The 18944-nt window shown below is 51.5% G+C and overlaps 1 protein-coding gene across 3 annotated transcripts in view; it reads left to right on the top strand.

Moving 5' to 3' along the window:
- FAM20A (FAM20A golgi associated secretory pathway pseudokinase) overlaps nucleotides 1-18944 on the top strand; it is a 38703-nt gene that overhangs the window by 13302 nt on the left and 6457 nt on the right. For all 3 annotated transcript variants that reach the window (XM_043447028.1, XM_043447166.1, XM_043447104.1), the window contains 3 exons: nucleotides 13952-14136; nucleotides 14970-15020; nucleotides 17053-17131. In XM_043447028.1, the coding sequence (XP_043302963.1) occupies nucleotides 13952-14136; nucleotides 14970-15020; nucleotides 17053-17131 (315 nt within the window). The remainder of the gene's footprint in view (nucleotides 1-13951; nucleotides 14137-14969; nucleotides 15021-17052; nucleotides 17132-18944) is intronic.

The raw sequence follows: 18944 nt of genomic DNA, 5'->3' as shown, positions 1-18944 counted from the left end.
TCCAACCCAAAGAGAGGCCCGGCCTCCTTCAGCAACTCCTGCTTGACTTTCATCGGGGCTTTTGTCACGACTTACTGCCTTCTCGTTTACTGGCATGCTTCGGGTACACCCTCACGGGATTGTCAGCTTTTCAAGGACGTATTGAACTGAGTGGATGTAGCCACATCCCGATCCCCAGAACACCGTTATCTTCTTTGGAAAAAATCTTTGCAGATGTGCTTAAGCGTCTTGACAGGAGGAGACATGGCTAGAGTAGGTGGGCCCTGAATCCCACAGCATGTGTCCTTGCAAGAGAAAAGCAGAGCGAGCTTAGACACAGATAGGAACGGAGGAGATGTTGTAACCAAGAAGGCAGAGTCTGGAGGGACGTGGCCATAAGCCAAGGGACGTCAGCAGCCACCGGAGCTGGAAGAAGCAAAGAGTGGGTTCTCCCAGAAGGAACGCAGCCCTGCCAACACCGCAATGTCAAACTCTTGGCTACAGACCTCCGAGAATACATTTCCGTAAAGCCCCCAAGTCTGAGTTGTTTGTTAGGGCTGCCGCGGGAAACAGGCAGAAGCCTGGATGTTTGCTTGCTTCTTGGCCGTGTGACCCCACTGTCTAAAACGCTGCCTGTGTACAGCAGGTGCCTAATAAGTGTTTGCAAATGAGTGAAGAAGGCGGAACAAAGAAGAATTGATGCTTTCAAACTGTGGTGCTGGAGAAGACTCTTGAGAGTCCCTTGGGATGCAAAGAGACCCAACCAGTCTGTCCTAAAGGAGATCAACCCTGAATATTCATTGAAAGGACTGATGCTGAATCTGAAACTCCAGTATTTTGGCCTCCTGATGGGAAGAGCTGACTCATTGGAAAAGACCCTGATGCTGGGAAAACTTGAGGGCAGGAGGAGAAGGGGGCCACAGAGGATGAGATGGTTGGATGGCATCACCGACTCAGTGGGCATGAACTTGGGCAAACTCTGGAGGATGGTGAGGGACAGGGAAGCCTGGAGTGCTGCAGTCCATGGGGTCGCAAAGAGTCTGTCACGACTTAGCGACTGAAAAACAAAAACTGAGTGAATACATGAGAACCCCAGAGGCTTTGTGGTTGGGCAGCTCTGGGTTAAATCCTGACTCTGCTACATAAACACTGGGAGACCCGAGGCTCATTTTCTCAGTTTCCTGCTCCATAGCGTGGGCCGCAGACCTACCCCAGTGGGTGCTGGGGGCAGAGTGAGGTCTCCAGGGTAACGCACGGGGCAGAGGGCCTGGCTCCCGCCACCCTGAGTCAGCAGCAGGTAAAGCAGCACTCGTTGGTTATCCCTCTGCGTTCCGTGTGGGTGATTTGATATCCATCAACAGCCAACCATATTGATTAATGTTTAATGCCTGCTTAGGTGCACGAGACGCAGGAAGCAGGATCTGCGTTCCCCAGATGCCAGGGAAAAACCCCGGAGCTTCCAGCCTGGCCCTGGCCTGCCTCAGCCTCTGCTGCTGACAGACCCGGGGCATCTGCAATTAGTCTGCCTACCCCAGAAATTACAGGGCTTCCCTGGTGCTCAGCAGTGAAGAACCGCCTGCAGTGCAGGAGACGCGGGTTCGATCCCTGGGTCAGGAAGATCACCTGGAGAAGGAAATGGCAACCCTCTCCAGGATTCCTGCCTGGAGAGTGCCATGGACAGAGGAGCCTGGTGGCCTACAGTCTATAGGGTTGCAAGAGTCTGACACGACTGAGTGACTAAAACAACTCCAGAAATCATATGCCCCACATACACAGACACACGTGCACACACACACACATGTACACACACGTGCACACACACGCACATGCACACACGTGTGCACACACACACCTGGGGGAAAGCCATCAGCTGATGTTTCTCACTGACTTGGCACGAGTCCTCCTTTTCCTATTCTTTCCTCTTCTCTTTTTCTCACAAAGCGTTTATCAAGCCAGTTCACAGGCTGCTCTTGCCTCACTGGGGACCTTTCCCTCCAACCTTGAGCTGGTGGCATTGACAATGGGTGACAGCCATTCTGCGTGGGTGCAGGGCTGGCCCCACCCCACGGTTGGGGTTCTTTAACTCTCAGATCCACTCTCTATGAGAGGCACTGGTATCCCCATCTTCACACGAGGATGGCCGCTCAGACAAGCTGGGTCTCACCGGAACCCGGACGTCAAAGGCAGAGGCAAACCCAGGATGTCAACAGTGATGCTAACTTTGCCTCGCGTCTCAGGTCGGGTCCTGGAGACAAAGCTGAGATGCCACCTGAGCGCACTGGTGGGCAGCGATCAGGGTCCCAGAGGCAGGAAGGGCAGCTCCGCGTCCAGCTCTCTGCTCTGGATGCAGAGAGCCTGTGCGGTCCTTCCAGAGAGGAGGCTGTCAGTAAGCAGCAAAAGCTTTGTAAAGAGCCGAACTCATCCATCCTTATACACCGTAGATCTGCTTCGTATGGTTATACTGTAATTTCTTTGTCTTTATAATCGAGGGTGAAAGCGTTACTGGTAGAATCTCTCGCCCACATTCCGATTCCAGGCTTGAGTTGGATCACAGGTCAGCTGCTTCTCAGCAGGGCGACCTTGGAGAGTTCGCCCGTGCTGCCTTCATCCGGGTCCCATTTCTTTAGGGTGGATGTAGTAACAGTCACACTGACCTTATAAGGAGTTCCTGGGAGGCGTCCATGAGTAAAAGTTGCAAAGTGCTTCAGAAAGTGCTTGACAAAAGGACTGATGCTGAAGCTGAAACTCCAGTACTTTGGCGATGCGAAGTATCGATCAGTATACAATCTGATGCGAAGAGCCGACTCACTGGACAAGACCCTGATGCTGGGAAAGATTGAGGGCAGGAGGAGAAGGGGACGAGAGGATGAGATGTTGGATGGCATCACTGGCTCAATGGACATGAGTCTGAGCAAACTCTGGGAGCTGGTGAAGGACAGGGAGGCCTGGCGTGCTGCGTGCAGTCCATGGGGTCACAAAGAGTCGGAAGTGACAGAGTGACTGAGCAACAAGCATGAGTAAAACCTGCAAAGTGCTTCAGGCAGCACTGGGCCCTCTCTAAGAGCGAAGTGAGGGTGAGCGATCTCCTTTCGTTTACTCAGGCCTCTTGGCCCAGTCGGGGTTGCTGCTCCTCTTCCTTCTGATTTCTGTTCTCGTGACCGCGGTCCTCGTGGTTCCCCCGCCTGGGCCGGCCTCTGAGCGCCCCTTCCCGCGCTGGTCCCCTGCACTCCGTTCCCTCCGGCTCGAGCCCTGACCTGTCACTGTGCCCCAAGCCTGAGCCGTGACTCCGGGAGGTCAGGACGGGCCGGGCCAGTGAAGCCCGAGTGGAAACACAGGGTCTATTGCGACACCGCTTCGAGGGAGGAAGTGATCATATTTCAACCAGGAAGGAAGGGGTTTGTGTCAGGAAATCAGCCCAGTTAGCAAAATCTCACTGAAATCTTGGTACAGTTATTACTTTCTCAACAGAAAACAGATCAGCCGATTCATTGTTTCCACCACCATCCTGATGTTTAAGAAGTTTCCATCAACAGTCTCAACGTGTGTGTGTGTGTGTGTGTGTGTGTGTGTGTGTGCGCGCGCGCGCGCGCTCAGTCCTGTCCAACTCTTTGCAACCCCATGGACTAGCCCACCAGGCTCCTCTGTCCACGGCATTTCCCAGGTAAGAATACTGGAGCGGGCTGCCATTTCCTCCTCCAGGGGATCTTCCCGACCCAGGGATCGAACCCAGAACTCTTATCTCTCCGGCACTGGCAGGCGGCTTCCTTACCAGCGCGCCACCTGGGAAGCCCTAACAGTCTTAGTACTCCTTGCACAGATTCCCGGTCTGCGCGGCCTCCGTGGAAGAGCAGAGAGGTCTCGGCTCAGAACTGTCAGCCTCTCCCTTTTCACTGAGTCGTCCGCTCACCCACACGGACCTTCATCTCCTCCTCTGTAGTTTGGAGAAATGTCGTTTGGTCCCAGGACTTCGGGGAGCTAGAGTAAGACAATGCAGGGGGAAAACCCAAAATTCATTTGTAATAAGCTCTTCACAAATGCAGGTATAAGAATGTTAAATAAAGTGATGCCTCCGATGCTAAACAAGCACCCGAGGCTGGGGGCAGAAGCACCAGAATCCACGCGCCCCCGAGTGGGTCCCAGCCTCCTCGCGGCTGGGAGCGGGGAGGGCCGTGGGCCAACTTCCAGCCCAGCCTGTGGGCGGAAATGAGCTATGTCACTTCCTGGCCAGAGCCTTTAAAAGCTGGGGCTTCCCAGGCAGCCGTAGTGGTAAAGAACCCGCCTGCCAATGCAGGAGACATAAGAGACTGAGGTTCGATCCCTGGGTCGGGAAGATCCCCTGGAGGAAGGTACCGCAACCCACTCCAGGATCCTCGCCTGGAGAATCCCATGGACAGAGGAGCCGGCGGGCTGAGGTCGCAAAGAAAGGGACACCACTTGGGACTGAGTAACAAGGAGAAGACAAGGAAACAGAGTCCGCCACCTTCTTAGAACAGGGCTCGGGAGAAATTCCACCAGAACAGAAATCACATTCATTTCTCAGCAGGTCATCCTCCCCCACAGGTCACTTCTCGTGCTGAGGAGGAAAAGAGACCAGTTATCCTCTCCGTGGGGAAATCAGAAGGAAAAATAACACATGCAAATCCGCACAGTGCTCAGGCCAAGGGCTGGGGAGAATTTAACCTGCAGGGAAGCCACAGGGAAACCTGCCGGCCGACACGGAAATGCGCGACCCCCCGCCAGAACCCCTCATTCAGATCCTTCTCTACTGGGGCAGCCCAGGCCTGCTGACAGGCGGCAAGGCCAAGTTCAAACACTTTTGAAAACAAGTATATTTGGGTCACCGTTTGTTTATTGAAGGATCCAGCGTTTGGGTTTTTAAGGCTCTTCTTTTTCCTTAATTCGCTCTGAGCACTGCCTTTAGACTTAAAGTTCTGTTTTCTGCCCTTGGGAAAACGGTGACATAGCCATCCAATGTCAGTGTCGTGTGTTTACTCTGTGTGAGAGAGACAGAGAGAGAGAGAAACATTTATTTGTTTATTTTAGGTCTCACAGTCAGAGGATGAAAAAAGCCAAAATTCAACACTGCATCTTTTGCAAGCACCGCGTGTGTTGCTATTTTATCCATATGCTTGTTGGGTTGCTACAAGCCTGACAGCCAAACAACTGCTGACTCACATTTGTCTTTTTTTAAACAATTAAATAATAGTTAAATTCTTGTCAGGCAGCGTGTACAGGGGGAGGGTAGCAGAGCCTGAGGAAGGCTTTTAGGCTGTGTATGGAAAGTCTTGAGTTTCTCAGAGTCCAGAACCCATCACAGCAATTCTCAGGTCGTTATCAGAGGATTAAGTGCTTCATTTGCTCATGATTCTGTGGCTCGGGGCCAGGGCTTCTCAACCTCAGCACTGCTGACATTTGGGGAAGATGATTTTCTGTCTCGCTGGGCTCAAGAGAAAATTAAATAAAATAGGAGAATGCATTGCAGGATGTTTGGTAGCGTCCGTTAGCACTGCCCCCACCAGCTGTGATGCCAAGATGTCCCTCAGTGGTGCCATCCACGAGGGGGGCGGTTGCCCCTAGTCGAGAACCTCGGTCTACGCCACGGAGGCAGGATCCTACGGGAGCATGTCGTTCTCAGCCGTGGGCCTTCCGCTCTGTAAACGGTCACACTGGGGTGAGAGTGAGGGCTCAGTGTTGGGGTCTGATGTTTCTCAAAGTCCATCGTGCCCACACAGAGTCCAGGGCATGCCCTCCCGTGCTAGGCAACGGAAGGGTTTAGGACACGCCCCCTGCCCGGGAGGCCTGACCGCCGCCCTTCTCAGAGCCTTGACTGTCTTTGTGTGACTGAGACTCTCCCTGAGAGGTTACACTTTGCAACTCTTTCCAGTTTTATTTGTATAGAGAGAGTGATGTTTCCTGGTTACTTCGGTGCTTAGCTCTGGGCCCAGGACCAGAATCTGGGAAGCTTGGCCCAGCTGGAAGTTACCTGCTAGTTCCCTGCCTCGTCTCCGGGGGATCCCTCGGACCAGAGATCATCCTGCCACCTTCTCCAGGGTGTCCGATCTACTGTCACCTTCGGCGACAGGTCTGGAAGTTGTTGCTAGGGTAGAGACACAGGTTTCTCACTGAGGCCAGAATCCCAGCTCCAAGAATGTCCCTCCGGGTTTGCCAGGGGCATCCAGCTCATTGTGATGGGCCATCCAAGGTCAGCAAGGTCTGTTGACAACAGCCAGGATGTGGTAACAACCTAGGTGTCCATCCATGGATGAATGGATAGAGAAGACGTGGTTTGTACAGTGGGATGTTAGCCTTTAAAAAGAATGAGGTTTTGCCATTTGTAGCAACACGGGTAGACTTGGAAGGTCTCACGCAAAGTGAAATAAGTCAGACCAAGAAGTAGAAATACTGTGTGTCATTTATATGTGGGATCTTAAAAAATACAACTAACTAGTGACTAGAGCATAAAACAAGCGCAGCCTACAGCGTTATAGCAAATAGACTCTCAGATGTACAGAACGGACTAGGGTTGTCAGTTGAGGCGGGAATATAAGGCGGTAGGGTGGGAGGTAGAAGCTATTGAGTGTAAGATGGGCTCAAGGAAGCTCAAGGCTTCCGTGGACTTGCCTTGGCCTCAAAGACACTGGGATAAACACAGCGGGAGGCAGGGGAACAGAAAGGGATGAAGTGGGGCCGTGCTGCTTGTTGGAGTCGAAGACGGAGCAGCGGGGAGACGTCCCGGCCTGTTTGTGAAAAGTCACAGGAGTCATTTTACTTAAACTGTATTGGAGTACAGTTGGTTCATGACGTTGGGTTAATTTCTGCTCTACAGCAGAGTGACTCAGAATATATATACATACATATCAGTTCAGTTCAGTTCAGTCACTCAGTTGTGTCCAACTCTTTGCGACCCCATGGACTGCAGCACGCCAGGCTTCCCTGTCCACCACCAATTTTCAGAGCTTGCTCAAACTCATGTCCATTGAGTCAGTGATGCCACCCAACCATCTCATCCTCTGTCGTCCCCTTCTCCTCCCGCCTTCAATCTTTTCCAGCATCAGGGTCTTTTCCAGTGAGTCAGTTATTTGCATTAGGTGGCCAAAATACTTGAGTTTCAGCTTCAGCATCAGTCTTTCCAATGAATATTCAGGACTGATTTCCTTTAGGATGGACTGGTTGGATCTAAGTGACTCTGTTTATATGTATATATATATATATATATATATATATATGCTGTGCTTAGTCGCTCAGTCGTGTCTGACTCTTTGTGACCCCATGGACTGTAGCCCGCCAGGCTCCTCTGTCCATGGGGATTCTCCAGACCAGAATACTGGAGTGGGTTGCCGTGCCCTCCTCTAGGGTATCTTCCCAAACCAGGGATCAAACCCAGGTCTTCCACATTGCAGGCGGATTCTTTACCAACTGAGCCGCCGGGGAAGCCCATAGATACATATTCTTTTTCATATTCTCTTCCATGATGGTTTATCCCAGGATATTGACTATACTTCCCTGATGTCAGGGATTTCAGTGGTGAGCCCACCAGACTGCTGGGGGGCATTTGGAGAGAATCCTGTTCCAGATAATTCTGTCATGGGGACATGCAGCCTGCATGGGCCCAGTGATCTCAGAAATAAAGTGCATTTCTGAGGCAGGTTGCAATCAAGATGTTATGTATGAAATCTTAGGCGTGTATGAAGACAAGGTTCTAGTAATTTGTTGCCATCTTTTCTCATTCCAAAGAAATAGTCACACTCATGCCTGATTTTGTGATCACAGTTTTGTACTCTTTTTCTTAGAAATTGTCTTCCAAATATATAAAGCATCAGGTCCCATTAAACGTGGATCATTCTTATTCACAAGAGAAATAGGATAAGAAAGAAGAAGGTATTTCCAAACTTGTCACCACCCAAACAAAGTAACTCTGGGAAAAATGTTCTTCCTATGTCCATTGTCAAGGATGAGAATATTGAAACAGACATATGGATCAAACAGATGCACAGATTTAGATAGAAAGCCAAGTCTCTCAGAGGCTCACCGTAGTGCTTTTATAATTTTCTTTATGGCAGAGTGCTTTTGGAAATTCAGGAAATGAGTAAGATGATAAATAAGTCAGAAAGTAGCCTTGTGCATTCCCGTCCAGCAGAGACAGGACTCGAGGGTGACTGTGTGACCCCTGCATTCCAAACACTTTTCCCCTTGAGTTTTGATGCGAGTATTTTGGAGTCTGATGTAGTTTTTGCAGCAGGAAAATTGTTCGGGCATCCAAGGATCAGTTATTTATAGAGCATTTCCTGCATGCAGAGCCCTTCATCAAATACTAAGGAAGATGCAAAAATCTTGGGCAGGTCCCTGCCCTCAAGAGATGTAGAGTTTAGCTGGGAAGAAAACACACGACGTGGCTCTGAAATCTTTCCCTGGTGCCCCCATCCCCCTCCCCATGCGGCTGCACAAGGACCACAGAACTGAGTTTCCAGCAGAGGGAATTTTGCCTGAGCGCCTGCCAGCCGTTCCTGCCTCCCTCCTGCTGTTGAGGATCCTACGTGCGGATGGTCTGGGCTCTGTGAACCTCCACAGGCCATCTGTCCAGAGCCCGGTGCTGGGGTTCAGGAGCCCCACCATACTTCTGCACCTGGCTCAGCGTCTCCCAGACATGCTGGGGAAGGAACAGCGTGGGGAGGGGGGTCAATTAATTAGAAAATAATTCATGGATAATCACCAGATTCCTCCCCAGGGGACCTCAGCGTGAGCCCGTAAAGCAGGGAGGATGTCACTTCTCATCACTGCTTCGTAACCAGTGAATGTAGCAAAATATAAATTCTAAGGCATGCAGTTGAAATAGCTCTGCCTGAGAGGGCTTGGCACCCTTGCTTTTGGCAGGGAACATGTGCCCAGATGCCAAAGAGAGACTGGTTATTTCAGAGGAAAGGACAGAAATTAATCCCCAAGATCAGTTCAGGCTGTCCTGACTCAAGAGAACCAAGAAATTTATGAGATGATACAGTTAGAAAGAGGGAAAAGTGACAGGATTTCAGGGAACTTGAGCATCAGAGCAAACACAGGCGATCCGAAAAGCATGCAGGTCAGCTTCTCCTGAGTAAGCCTGTGATTCCCGTTAACTGTCTTTCCAGAAAAATACAGAGGGTAGTTCTCATAGAGCTTATCTCAGCCACTGTGGGTGAGAGAAGGAGCACATTCCTTCATTCCCCAGGGATTTACCAAGGACCTGTTACATACGGCAAGGACAACAGAAGAGATGGGAAGTGTGTACAGATTTGCAGGCTCCAGAGAGAAAGCTCACATTCAGTTGCAGAATTGGAAACGCTTCAAAGAGGACGTTCCTAGGGAGTTTGGCCCTGGAAGCTGGAGAAGAAAATGTGGAGGAGGGCATTCCCACGGGAGAAACAGCATGAGGCGGGGAGGAACCATTGCAAAGGCAGTGTCTGTGTGCGTCAGTTGTTCAATTGCAAAATTACAGAAATAGATAAAAAGTGAAAGTCACTCATCGTCACCCCTAAGGCACACTATCCTTAATGGTTTGTGTACTTTTCATGCACAGCAAATTGTGTTTATATGTGTATGTAGATGATATTTTTAACAACAACAAAAACATGAGACCCACTCCACAAACTGTGCTGAAATTAGAAATTCTTCTGTGTCACTAAATACAGAGCCATCCCGGTAATACCCTCTCAGAGACGCTCGTGTTTTCTCCATTTGTATAGTTATAAACAACGCTGTGTGCTTAGTCACTCAGTCATGTCCAGCTGTCTGTGACGACATGGACTGTAGCCCGCCAGGCTCCTCTGTCCATTGGATTTCCCAGGCAAGAAAACTGGAGTGGGTTGCCATGCCCTCCTCCAGGGGATCTTCCCAACTCTGGGATCAAACCCAAGTCTCCCGCATTGCAGGTGGACTCTTTACTGCCTGAGCCGCCAGGGACGCCCAGACGCCCAAACAGCACTGTAGCGAAGATCTTTGAACGTATTTTCTTGCACGCTTGTGCAGGTTGGATAAGCTGCAGAAATGAAACTGCTGAGTCAAAGGGTGTGTGTGTGTGTGTGTGTGTGTGCTCAGTCGTTTAGTTGGGTCTGGCTCTTAGCTTGCCGGGCTCCTCTGCCTAAGGAATTTTTCAAGCAAGAATACTGGAGGGTTGCCATTTCCCACTCCCATGGAGCTTCCCGATCCAGGGACTGAACCTTGGGTCTCTTGTGAGTCTCCTACATTGACAGGCAGATTCTTTACCACTGAGCTACCTAGGAAGCCCACTCAGTATAAATTCTGAAATGGAAAATTGCCCTCTGCAAAGATGTGCCAATTACACTTTCATCAATAATGCAAGACAGCACTATAATAATGCTATTCAATACGCCCGTTTAAACCCTGTTCAGGTTCCATTTTAAAAGGGTTTTGTAATTGTAAAATCTGCATAGATAACTACACAAGTTGGGGCTGTATAGGAAAACTATCGACAAGACAGGAAAGCAAGTTTCAGGACTGTGTGGATGTTATGTTATCAAATCCATAAGAATAAAAGTGGAGAGAGACAAGGGAAAAACACTGACCACATCGGTTACCTCTGGGGAGGGGAGGTTGGTGAACCAGCAGACATGAATGAAAGAGAGGTTTCTGAAATTAAAGATGTTGAACCATGCAAATATTTCCTGTTCAAAACTAAAGAATGTTATATATATATATATTTTAAATCTAAAAGAGGTGCTGCTCCTTCCAGGAAGCAGTTTTCATGGAAAATTCCAGTTCTGCAGAGAAGAAGGAGCAGACTGGTGTTTCCTCCTTCCCTCAAGGTCACAGGACTTGTAACCCAGGTTTTTTCTTTTTATCAATGAAAGCAACATCCGTCAGTACTTCGTGCTTTGTTTTTTGATATCTACTTTAGCTCTTCCTTTAAAGGTAAGGCTACCTTAGAGACCAGGAATATCTTGGCTGATATTATACATAGCAATCCTCCATATATATAATATTTTTTCATATAGTGACATTTACTGTTGCCACATTAAGTTGCATTTTTAGAAATCTATTTTTTTTCATTGGGTATAGCAAACAGGGGTAAAAAGCAGGTAACTTCTGTGTTCACCATTTTTTAAAAGTCCTTATTTTATATTGAAGTTCAGTTGATTAGGGTGTCCCTGGTGGCTCAGTGGTAAAGAATCTACTTGCCATTGCAGGAGACCTGGGTTCGATCCCTGAGTGGGGAAGATCCCCCTGGAGAAGGAAATGGCAACCCACTCCCGTATTCTTGTCTGGGAAATCCCATGGGCAGAAGAGCCTAGTGGGCTACAGACCATGGGGTCACAGAGTCAGACCCAACCGAGCGACTAAGCAACAACAACATAGTCGATTAACAATGTCGTGTTCGTTTCAAGTGTTCAGCAAAGCGATTCAGGTGTACATATACATGCATCTGCTCTTTTCCAAGTTCTTTTCCCATTTAGGTTATTACAGACTACTGAGCAGAATTCCCTGTGCTATATAGTAAGTCCTAGTTGGTCACATATTTTATCACTTTTATTTTTGCAAGCACACAACCCTAACCAGAGCACAGGTCAGTGGGCTGCAAAATGTGCTCTCCTTTAGGGGAAAAAAGCCCCGATGTGTACCATTTGCCAATTTCCATGGTGTACATTCCCCCATGATGGCATCTGTCAAGCTCCCTGTCCAAGTCAGCTCAGGCAGTCCTCTGCTGGTTGTCCTCAGGGAACAAAGGGCACAAACATTTCTAAAAGAAAAAGAAAAAGATGACTCTCAGCAGCTCTACCGTAACCATTAAAAAACAAACAAAAGGCCCAGTGAGAAGGACCCCGACACCCTCTCTCCCTCTCCCCCTGCTCTGCCCAGGTTGTGACTCGGGCTCTGGCAGGGGCTGAACAGCTACCCAGAGAGCCGTGAGGCCCCACCCAAAGTAAACATGGAGATTTAAAGAGCAGCTTGTCCGCTGTCAGAAGCTACACTCAATTTGCCACGTTTGTTTTTCTGTTTGGAGGCTGGAACCCTGACTGTTGTTATAAGCAGAACCTGTCAGCTCTCAGCTCCACTTAAGAAAACTCGACTCCGCCCCTCTGCCCAGCCCAGTCCCGCCGCGGTCCTTGTCTCTCTTTCTCTGAACTTCTCTGCGCTGCCCGACCTCAGGGGGCCTGACGCAGTTCAGGACTGGGCAGTCTTCCCACCAGGCTCCCGGCAGAGCTGAGCCGTCCCAGAGTTTTAGCCTCCGAGCAGCCTTGGGAACTGGAATAAAATACGGATGAATGTGAATAAAGTAAGGGGAAGCTGGCAGGTGCGGCCCGCAGGTAAACATCTGGGGCTGCCTCAGTTTAACAGGTCACATCTCAGACCACGGCAGGAGGAGCTCAGGGACCCCCGGGACCAGGTCACAGTCAGACGCGCACTGTGGCCTGGAGGGAAGGTGACCGGATGCAGAAACTGAACCTGGAGGCCAGCACGTGCGGTGCATCATCCAACATTCACAAGGCTACAGCGTAAGGAAGGAAGCTGTTCTGCATCAAGAGCCAAGACTCCGCGGTGGAAGCTCTGGAAAGATCTTGGCTCAGTTTTGGAAAGTGCTTTCTCACAGGGCTGGCCCGATGGATCGGGCCACTCCTGGGTGTAGCCCAGGAGGAGAAGGGGGTGACAAAGGAGGAGATGGTTGAATGGCATCACTAATTCAATAGACATGAATTTGAGCAAGCTCCGAGAGCCCGTGAAGGACAGGGAGACCTGGGGGGCTGCAGTCCACGGGGCCGCAAAGAGTCAGACACGACGGAGCGGCTGAACAACAACTTTGGGTGTGGTACACCCCTTCACAGGAGCTGACCAAGTACGGAATGTTGTAAGTGGAACAGGGCATTAGGTTCAGGGTCTTTCAGATCACTCCCGAGAGAAATACAGATGTAGAGGGACACCCGAATCCTGCCCCATCAACCCACATGACCCTCACCATCACTTAACTCGCCAGATGACTGGTGCACCTTGCCTTGCCTTCCAGTCTGAAGGGCTCCATCTTTTCACTCACCCATCTATCTATCCGTCTCTCCTCTCTGATCCTTAGGTACACCTGTCCCTTGCCTGCCTCTTGAGGTCGTGTGTACTTTATCCCCAGTCCCAGAGCACGTCTCCCCTTCAGTCCAAACACCACCCCTGTGAACCCCCTGAAGTCCACGTTCTCCCATCTGAGTCTTCCTCTGACTACTTGACCCCACAACTGTCCGTCCCTTTCCCAGCAGGTCAAGATGTTTTAGTCTGAACACGTGTCTAGCAGTTGATCTACAACTGCCTCACATTGGCTCTGAATATTTCACAGACACGCAGCTTCTCTCCCAGACTAGACTCTGAGCCTCTACATTGCAGTGGTGGTGTTTTTCACTTTGCTTTTTGTCCTGGCAGAAAAGTTTCCTGAGCAGAACAATCGGTACGTGGCTAATTAATTCTTATCTTATAGGACATACTAATTAATCTAACTCAGCTTCCAGCTCTCCTTACTGACCCTGACCCTCATCCTTTTCGTTGTCACCAATTACCTTCTCTCTCCTATCTCCTGCCTCCTAAGGTCAAGAAATTACTGGGAAATATAAAATATAGACTTTTTCATGGGAAAGTCCAGGAAGAGGCCCAGGATCACTCCCGGAGATACCAGATTATATGAGGCCCCTAAGTTTACTCCCAGCCACGCCCCTTTCCCTCACAGCACTTGTCACTGTCTGTGGCTAGCTGTTTGCGTGTGTGCGTGTGGCACTGTGGACCTGTCGGGCTGTTTCACTCACCGGACTGTAAGCGCTCTGAGGGCAGGGAGTCCGGTGCTTGCTGTGCCCCCCACAGTATCCTCAGCTCACACCGAGCCTCGTGAACATTAGGCACTTCATGGTGTTGATGAAGGAACGCAAGAACAGATGGAGCGTCCAGATGCGGCGCTCCTGCAGGTCTTTGCGTTCTCTTCCCCCAACTGAAGAAACACTCTTCATGCTTTTAGACGACGAAGGATGTACAAAGAGCAGCTGAACCTCACGTCCCCGGAACCCCCAGTGCAGCTCCACCCGGAGGCCAGCTGGGTCCAGTTTCACCTGGGGATCAACCGTCACGGCCTGTACCCCCGGTCCAGCCCCGTCGTCAGCAAACTCCTCCAGGACATGAGGGACTTCCCCACCATCAGTGCTGGTAAGCGTCACAGACCAGCAGGGAGACTTTCTCCCGGAAAGGCTGGGAAACCATCTCAGGCTGGGCTCCAGGGTAAAATAGTAGAGGGCTGATTCCACCACTCAACAGAGTAAGAAGAAGGAAGACACGAACATTGATCTTTTTCCCTTTGAAAGAGATCTTATGACCATGATCTCATAAAGGGGGCATAGGAGGTGTCTGTACCGTACAGAAAGGTGATGTCACTGTTGATCCTGTGCCAATCTGGCGACTGTCTCTTATACAGTGATCTTCTGATGTAGACCAGGGGTCCCCAACCTCCCGGCCGCTAATCGGTACCTCCTGTCTAATCAGCAGCGGCATTCGATTAGAAATAAAGTGCACAATAAGTGTAACATGCTTGAATCATCCTGAAACCATCCCCCACCTCCACCCCCAGGTGGGTAGAAATATTGTCTTCCACGAAATTGGTCCCTGGTGCCAAAAGTTGGGGACCGCTGAGTGTAGACAACATGCTTGCCATTTTACAGATGGGAACACTAAGAAAGCTTAAGCAACCTGGCCGAGGACCCAGTGGTGGCCTGCTGTCTCAGGTCACAAGCAGTACGCCAGTCTAAGGGACACACAGAGGGACTATTAATAGCAAAGGTTTCCCAAACAGGCGTGGCTGGAGTGTCCACTGAAGGGCTAGGGAGCGTGAGGTCAGGATCAAGCAGGGTGGGAGACTGTGGCCACAAATGGGGCTCGGGGAGACTCCCTATGAAACAGTCAAGGGTCCCAGGCCGCCTCCCACTCTCCCCCTCTGATGCCTGAACAAGAACTGATGTCCTCACTGGCCTGCTCATCCGTTGCAGATTACAGTCAGGACGAGAAAGCCCTGCTTGGAGCCTGCGACTGCTCCCAGAGTAAGTGGCCTGGCCCCGCCTCGTTTCTGGTTCCACCCTAGACTTGGCCCCGCCCCACCCCTGGCCCTGGCCCTGGCCCCGCCTCATCTCTGGTTCCACTCTAGCCTTGGCCCCGCCCCACCCCCGCCCCTGGCCCTGGTCCCGCCTCGTCTTAGGTTCCTCCCTAGCCGTGGCCCCGCCCCTAGATTTGGCCCCGCCCTACCCGTGGCCCTGGCCCCGCCTCATCTCTGGTTCCACCCTAGCCTTGGCCCCGCCCCACCCCAGGCCCTGGCCCTGGCCCCACCCCGCCCCTGGCCCTGGCCCCACCTCATCTCTGGTTCCACCCTAGCCTTGGCCCCGCCCCTAGTCTTGGCCCCACCCCACCCGTGGCCCTGGCCCCGCCTCATCCCTGGTTCCACCCCAGCCTTGGACCCGCCCCACCCCCCCCTGGCCCTGGCCCCACCTCGTCTTAGGTTCCTCCCTAGCCGTGGCCCCGCCCCGACCTTGGCCCCACCCCGCCCTTGGCCCTGGCCCCGCCTCATCTCTGGTTCCACCCTAGCCTTGGCCCCGCCCCGACCTTGGCCCCACCCCACCCCTGGCTAGCCGTGGCCCCGCCCCTAATTTGGCCCCGCCCCACCCATGGCCCTGGCCCCGCCTCATCTCTGGTTCCACCCTAGCCTTGGCCCCGCCCCGACCTTGGCCCCGCCCCACCCCTGGCCCTGGCCCCGCCTCGTCTCTGGCTCCTCCCTAGCCGTGGCCCCGCCCCCTCATCTCCCTGCCCTGGGAACCCGGTACCTGGCGGCAGCCTGGAGGTCCCACAGGCCTCCCCAGGGGACCAGGTCGCGAGCCCCCTGCCTCCTCTCCGCACTCGCACAGAAGGGAAGGCCTTCCAGAGGAGCTCGCAGGTGGGCCCGGCCGGGCGGCCTGCGGCCCCTGCCCAGCGTCGTCGCGGGGTCGAGGAGCTGGTTCGAAAGCGGAGTCTCGGTCCCCACTCCGATTTTCTGAATCAGAATCTGGGTTCTCACAAAATCCTCGAGGGACTGGAGTACATTTTCAGAGTTAGGAAGCCGTGGGGCAGGGCAGTGGCTGTCAACCTGGCGACAGGTGTCAGTGACCCGGGTGCGGGGCGGGGGGTGGGTGGTCAGTGGCCTGAGGGAGGAGGCCCAGGCGTCAGCACGGCAGAAACCCTTCAGGGTCTCAGGCAGCCAGGCTGACTCCCTGGGGTGAAGATTCATGCAGGCAAAAGAGGGGCCTGGGTGCAGCCCGGTCCTTGGGAGGGGGTGCTCTGTACTGGGGTTCAGACGTTCACGGACACTGAGCCCACAGCAGGTCACTGCCAGGCCAGGAACCTCCTCCGTTGGCCTCAATGAACCGAACACACGTCAGAAACGTCCGTGTGTCCTGACTTGTCAAAAGCTTAAAAGACACAAGACGGTAGGGCCTGGGGCTTCCCTCTTCCTCAGTTTCGCCCCTGCCATTTGCCAGTTCATTGGAAGCCAAAGGTGAGGGGGCATTGTCCTGCCCCCCTAGGGGCTGACAGCAGGGCAGGGCGGGGCCGGGGACTCAGGTGCCCAGGACACGTGTCAGGAGGCAGCTCCCGCCGGCAGGGTCTCGCAGGGGCCCCTCAGGCGTCACGAGGCCCCATCACAGCCTGGGTGTCCAGTCTTACTAGGAAGAGATGGTCACAAGTCCAATGCGACGTGACAGGTGGCAGGTTCAGAGTCTCTAAGGCAAGGTTGAAGCAGAGAGGAAGAGGTCAGCTCTTCTCAGGAAAATGTCCTTTTGGGGTTTTCAGAGAGTGTCCCTCTGGGGAAACCTGCGTTGTTTGCCCCTTTCCAATAACATCAGAAAAAGTCTTATCTTGAGTCCCTGGACACACTCTCCATAATCTGACCAGACTTTACTCTGCAGGCTTTGAGAGCAAATTCTAGTCTTTAGAGTCTCAAGTGAGAGCAAAGAGAAGAAACGGGGCTGAGTTTGTGGAATGAATAAAAGGCCACAGCCCCGGGCCTGGGCCCAGAAGCACTGTTAACCCCCCATTCTTCCCATGCAGTCGTGAAACCCAGTGGCGTCCACCTCAAACTGGTTCTGAGGTTCTCGGACTTCGGGAAGGCCATGTTCAAACCGATGAGGTAAATGACTGCTTCCCGCACCCCCACGCCCAGCTGTGGCAGCCATAATAAAAGTTTAATCTTCATTTTATAAAGTTTAGTCCCAAGTCAGAGTATCATTTTAAATGTACTTCCTGAACAAGCATGCATTTTTCTTCTATTAAGTGATGTAGACAGAATTTGTCCCTTTTTATAAAAGGAAAGTAGAAGTTTATCTTTGGGTAATATAAATGATGACCACAGAGATTATATTTTTAACGTAATATAATACAGTACAGAAGTGAAAGTCTTATTCGCTTAGTCATGTCAGACTCTTTGCAACCCCATGGTCTGTATCCCGCCAGGCTCCTCTGTCCGTGGGATTCTCCAGGTAAGAATACTGGAGTGGGTTGCCATTGCCTGCTCCAGGGGATCTTCCCAACCCAAGGATCAAGCCCACATCTCCTGCATTGCAGGCAGATTCTTTACCATCTGAGCCACCTGGCAAGCCCATAGTAGAGGACATACAATAAGAAACCTGAGTGTTCATTGGAAGGACTGATGCTGAAGATGAAACTCCAATACTTGGGCCACCTGATGTGAAGAGACAACTCACTGGAAAAGACCCTGATGCTGGGAAAGATTGAGGGCAAGAGGAGAAAGGGGATGACAGAGGATGAGATGGTTGGATGGCATCACTGGTTCAATGCACATGAGTTTGAGCAAACTCAGGGAGATAGTGAAGGACAGGGAAGCCTGATGGGCTGCAATCCATGGGGTCGCAGAGTCAGACACAACTTATCAACGAAACAACAACAGTAAGAAATACATCCATGCTAGTCAGGCTTTGGGAAGTAAATGATTTTCAGATTTAAAATCATGCCTAAATATGCCATTCAAAGATGAAATGATGATTCAGAAAATTCGGAAGGGCATCCAAAGGATTGTATATTCTCTCTTTTTTCAATTTTTATTTTTTCTTTACCTTTTTTTTTTAGTCACCCCACTCGGCTTGTGTGATCTTAGTTCCCTGACCAGGGACTGAACCCGCAGGTCATGGCAATGAAAGGGTTCAGTCCTAACCACTGGACCATCAGGGAACTCCCAGAGTGTGTATTCCTACAGACAGAATTCAGGAATTAAAGCAAGCTCAGGACACACAAATGGTCCTCGCTGACCTGGACATCAGGAGATGCTAACGCATAGCCTGGGGTCAGGCCTGGCCACGGGGGCCTGTGCTTCAAAAGTGGCTGGGCCTTTGAAAGGAGAGTCCCCACTTTGGGCAGCCCCTCGCTGTGGTTTCCAGGACTGGCTGGTGATTATTTTTTATGTTTTGTTTTGTTTTTTGAAGGTTTTCTTTTATTTGGACCATTTCTAAAGTTGTTATTGAATTTGTTACAATGTTGCTTCTGTTTCCTGTTTCGGTTTTTTGGCCACAAGGCCTCTGGGATCCTAGCTCCCGACCAGGGACCGAGCCCACACCCCTGCCTTGGAAGGCAAAGTCTTAACCACTGGAGTGCGGGGGCAAAGTTCCAAGGCTGCTGTTTTTCAGCAAAGCGCACGTCATTGTTCCCCTGGCAGGTGCTGCCGACTTAACGGCTTTCCACAGAATGAGATTTGTTTACATTGACATCACTCTTGCAGCCACCGTGCAGCCCCATGCGGTGGACTATAAAATTATTCCAAGATCGTCCTTCTTCAAATGATTATCAGCGTCCAGGCCAGTCACCGCGGGGCCAGCAGGCAGGGTGCCCTTCATTAGTGGGAGACGCCTTTCTGAACATACACACCCAGCAGCCGGCTCCTCACGACCAGGCAGGGGATGATTTTCAGCGATGCAGTAGAGATTTCTTAA

Source organism: Cervus canadensis, chromosome 1 (assembly GCF_019320065.1).
Source record: "Cervus canadensis isolate Bull #8, Minnesota chromosome 1, ASM1932006v1, whole genome shotgun sequence".
NCBI lineage: Eukaryota > Metazoa > Chordata > Mammalia > Artiodactyla > Cervidae > Cervus > Cervus canadensis.
This window is presented reverse-complemented; position numbering and strand designations above follow the sequence as displayed.